We start from the raw sequence: 3,715 nt of genomic DNA on the forward strand, positions 1-3,715 counted from the left end.
CTTTGCTGAAGGGTGTCTAAGAAAATCCCTTTAAACCGATGGACGTGTTCTGACACTTCAGCCTGCCACCTCCTCCGGTGATACTAAGTGCTTCTGAGAGGGACAACGGGTGGTGGGGGTGGGTGGGTGGTTTTTCCAGTAGTATTTATGGTGGTGGTGGTCGTGGTGGTGGTACCGTAGGTGATATCTATAGTAAGACTACTCACAGTAATACTGGCGTGTTGTTGATGATGATGATGGTGGTGGTGGTGGTGGTAGTTCGGATTCTTGTTTTGAGTTAAAAAGATAACATTTTACGAATTTGGATTCATGTGACGAAGTGTGTGGTGTTGTGAGGTGAGGGTAAGGGTTAGGTGCGGTGTGGAGAGGTGTGCTGGGGGTGGATGTTGGATTAAAGCCTTAAACACTGGAGCTGTTTGAGAAACTGTCAATCAATCGGAATTTGTGTCCATTAGTTTAACGGGACGCCACGCGGCCGAATGGCTAAGACGTTTGCTTTGCAATTACAACGTTCTGAGTTCGATGCCATTGTGTTGCTTCATGGGGAGGGTCATTTATCGTTATCTTTCATCGACCCAAGCCTTATGAGTAAAATTAAAGGGAGGAGTGAAACTGTATGGAAGCTCATCGAATAGTTTCAACAATGGTTGGCATTAGGAAGGGTATCCAGCTGTAGAAACCTTGCCAGATCAGATTGGAGCCTAGTGCAGCCGCTGGCTCTTTAGACATCAGTCAAACCGTCCAACCCATGCCAGCACGGAAAATGGACGTTCAAACGATGCTGCTGCTGCTGCTGATGATGATGATGTTGATTGGCCGGAGACGGCAGTAATTGTCTTGTCTCGAGATAGTATCACTTATAGACGTGCTGTGTTAAAAACACGATAAATATCAAAGGGAGACGAAAAATTGTCCGAGCAGCGGCGAGCGAGAACGCGTTCTTCCTAATTATTCGCTGCATCAATGAATATTTTATTCAGATTCCTCTAGCGGAAGTGATGAATTCTTGTCTGAGCATGTGACTGACTGTGAGTACGCGACATTGAAACTATCACCCAAAATGGGTGATAATGGTGGCGGTGGTATGTTTATCTTACGATTTTTCATAACAAAGTATTCATTATTCTTGCCGTTTCAGGTCTTCAAATCAAAGAGAACTGACCAAGCTTCCAGCCTCTCCAGCTAACAACTGCTTTTTTGACTGCGGCATTTCTAACATAGCAGCATTGACCATTAGCGTAACTGTTCTGTTGTCGTTGGTGATGTTGGTCCTTTGCTGGGTCTGTCCGCGCTACATGAAGTACAGAAACCGTAAGAAGGCCGTACAGAGTGAGTTTCTTATCACAACATTGTTTTTGCTTGTTTAAAGTCTTAGCCATATTTACATTGTCTGTTTAAGGAAAAATGTGTCGTGTTTGTGGCTTTTACAGAAATATCAGTGACGTATTTGTCGACGTCATCGTTTTAACATCCACTTTTTCGTGCTTGCATGGATCAGATGGAATTCGTTGAGGGAAATTTTCTAGGGAGCGGATGCTTTGCTGTCATCAAACCACACCTGTTTCCTTGAAAGCTAATATTTCTCTACGTCGAAAGAGGCCGATAGAATAGGTACCAGTCTTTGAAAATAAAAACAAGGACTGGAGTCGATTCGTTCGACTAAATTCTCAAGGTGGTGCAGCGTAATCAGATGATAGCTAGGACAAGGCACGACGTTCTGAGTTCAAATTCCGCCGAGGTCGACTTTGCCTTTTATCCTTTCGGGGACGATGAATTAAGTACTAGTGAAAGACTGGGGTCATTGCAATCGACCAGTCCCCTTCCCCCAAACATTTCAGGTTTTGTGCCTTTAGTAGAAAGGATTATTACTGTTGTCGTTGTTGTTGTTGTTATTATTATTATTATTATTTCTATTTACAGAAGTCACAGACAGCCTTGGATTCCCCCGGACACTTGTGGCTAACACTAGCGGCATGACATTAATCTACCAATTACAACCAATGACCTCGTCAATGGTTGGTCAAGTTGACCTGCACCAGCCAATTATGATGGATGCTAACCAGAATTTCGGACGAAGTCAAATATTTGCAGGTATGAGCGGTCGTTGCTATTGAATAATAATGATAATAATAATAATAATAATAATAATGCTTTCTGTATCTATTATCTTTCACTTGCCTCAGTAATTAGACTGCGGCCATGCTGGGGCAGTACCTTGAACAGTTTTAGTCGAATGAATCGACTCCAGGACTTTTTTAAAGCCTGGTACCTATTCCATCAATCATTTTTGACGTAAACACATCAACACCGGTTCTTAAGCGGTGGTGGGGGGTAAATAGACACAAAGGCGCGCGCGCACGCACACACACATACACATACACATACACACACACACACGCTCACACACACATTATTATTATTCTTAAGCAGGCACGATGTTGAGGGTGACTTCGAAGTTTCGGTCAGTTAAGACATCGCAACGGTTGGTGAAAGGAAGAGCATCCCGCTGAAGAAGGAAAAAAATTATTTCGATGAATTCTGTGTGATCCATGCAGGCGTGGAAAAGTAGACGTTAAAACAATGACGACGACGACGATGATGGTGATGCTGCTGCTGCTACTGCTACTGATGATGATGGTGCCACCACTTCTAGAACAACGTAACTGTGCTGATATTTTTGGATAAAATTTGGGAAGAGTATACCTCTGATCGTTATTTCCCTAAAGACATGCTATTTGAAGAAGATACATTCTGAATAATCGAAAAAAGATATCCGACTTCGAAACGGAACACTTAAAATAAAATACACATAACGAAAACGCAAAGATTAAAGGGAAAACGAACAGAAACAAGGTGAATGAAAGCAGTGCAAACGTAAATCACGAAGATAGAGCGAACACGTGAAAAGCAAAGTAAACAACAGCCGAACACTATAAAAACGAAAAGCTTGAACATGTTCCAAAACGTTAAGTGTTTACTCGTATATTTAATATACAGAAGATTACACATGTAGGTATTTTGTTCTGCTCTAGGCACAAAGCCCGAAATTCTGGGGGAGGGGTCCAGTCGATTAGATCGACTCCAGTACACAACTGGTACTTAATTTATCGACCCCGAAAGGATGAAAGGCAAAGTCGACCTCAGCGGAATTTGAACTCAGAACGTAAAGACAGACGAAATATCGCTAAGCATTTCGCCCGGCGTGCTAACGTTTCTCATTTTTTTATTGTCCACAAGCAGCCAAACATAGAGGGGACAAACAAGGACAGACAAAGGGATTAAGTCGATTACATCGACCCCAGTGCGTAACTGGTACTTAATTTATCTACCCCGAAAGGACGAAAGACAAAGTCGATCTCGGCGGAATTTGAACTCAGAACGTAAAGACAGACGAAATACCGCTAAGCATTTCGCCCGGCGTGCTAACGTTTCTGCCAACTCGCCGCTTTTCACACATGTAGGTATTAGGAATACATTACACAGAGTGTGTAAAGAAAGTTTCAAAGAAAGGAAATAGAGGATATAAAGAAAATGTTGCATATATCCAAGGGGCACAGAGCTGCAGTGGATTGTGTATTGAAAGCAAACATGCAATATAACCCTCATCATCAACATCCAGTGTTTTAAATCCGGGTTTTGTTCTTGTTAATAGGGGTGGCCAGATCTACCTCAATGACATAGCAACCGAGGTAGGCAGGTGCAGCCCCCCCCCCCC

The 3,715-nt window shown here is 42.9% G+C and overlaps 1 protein-coding gene across 1 annotated transcript in view; it reads left to right on the plus strand.

Annotated features, from left to right (window-relative positions):
• Window positions 1-3,715, plus strand: part of LOC106870143 (uncharacterized) — an 80,367-nt gene that overhangs the window by 65,922 nt on the left and 10,730 nt on the right. The window contains exons 3-4 of the mRNA XM_014916141.2: window positions 1,139-1,329; window positions 1,921-2,091. Of these exons, the coding sequence (XP_014771627.1) occupies window positions 1,139-1,329; window positions 1,921-2,091 (362 nt within the window). The remainder of the gene's footprint in view (window positions 1-1,138; window positions 1,330-1,920; window positions 2,092-3,715) is intronic.

The sequence above is a fragment of the Octopus bimaculoides genome, chromosome 20, assembly GCF_001194135.2.
Source record: "Octopus bimaculoides isolate UCB-OBI-ISO-001 chromosome 20, ASM119413v2, whole genome shotgun sequence".
Taxonomy (NCBI): Eukaryota; Metazoa; Mollusca; class Cephalopoda; order Octopoda; family Octopodidae; genus Octopus; species Octopus bimaculoides.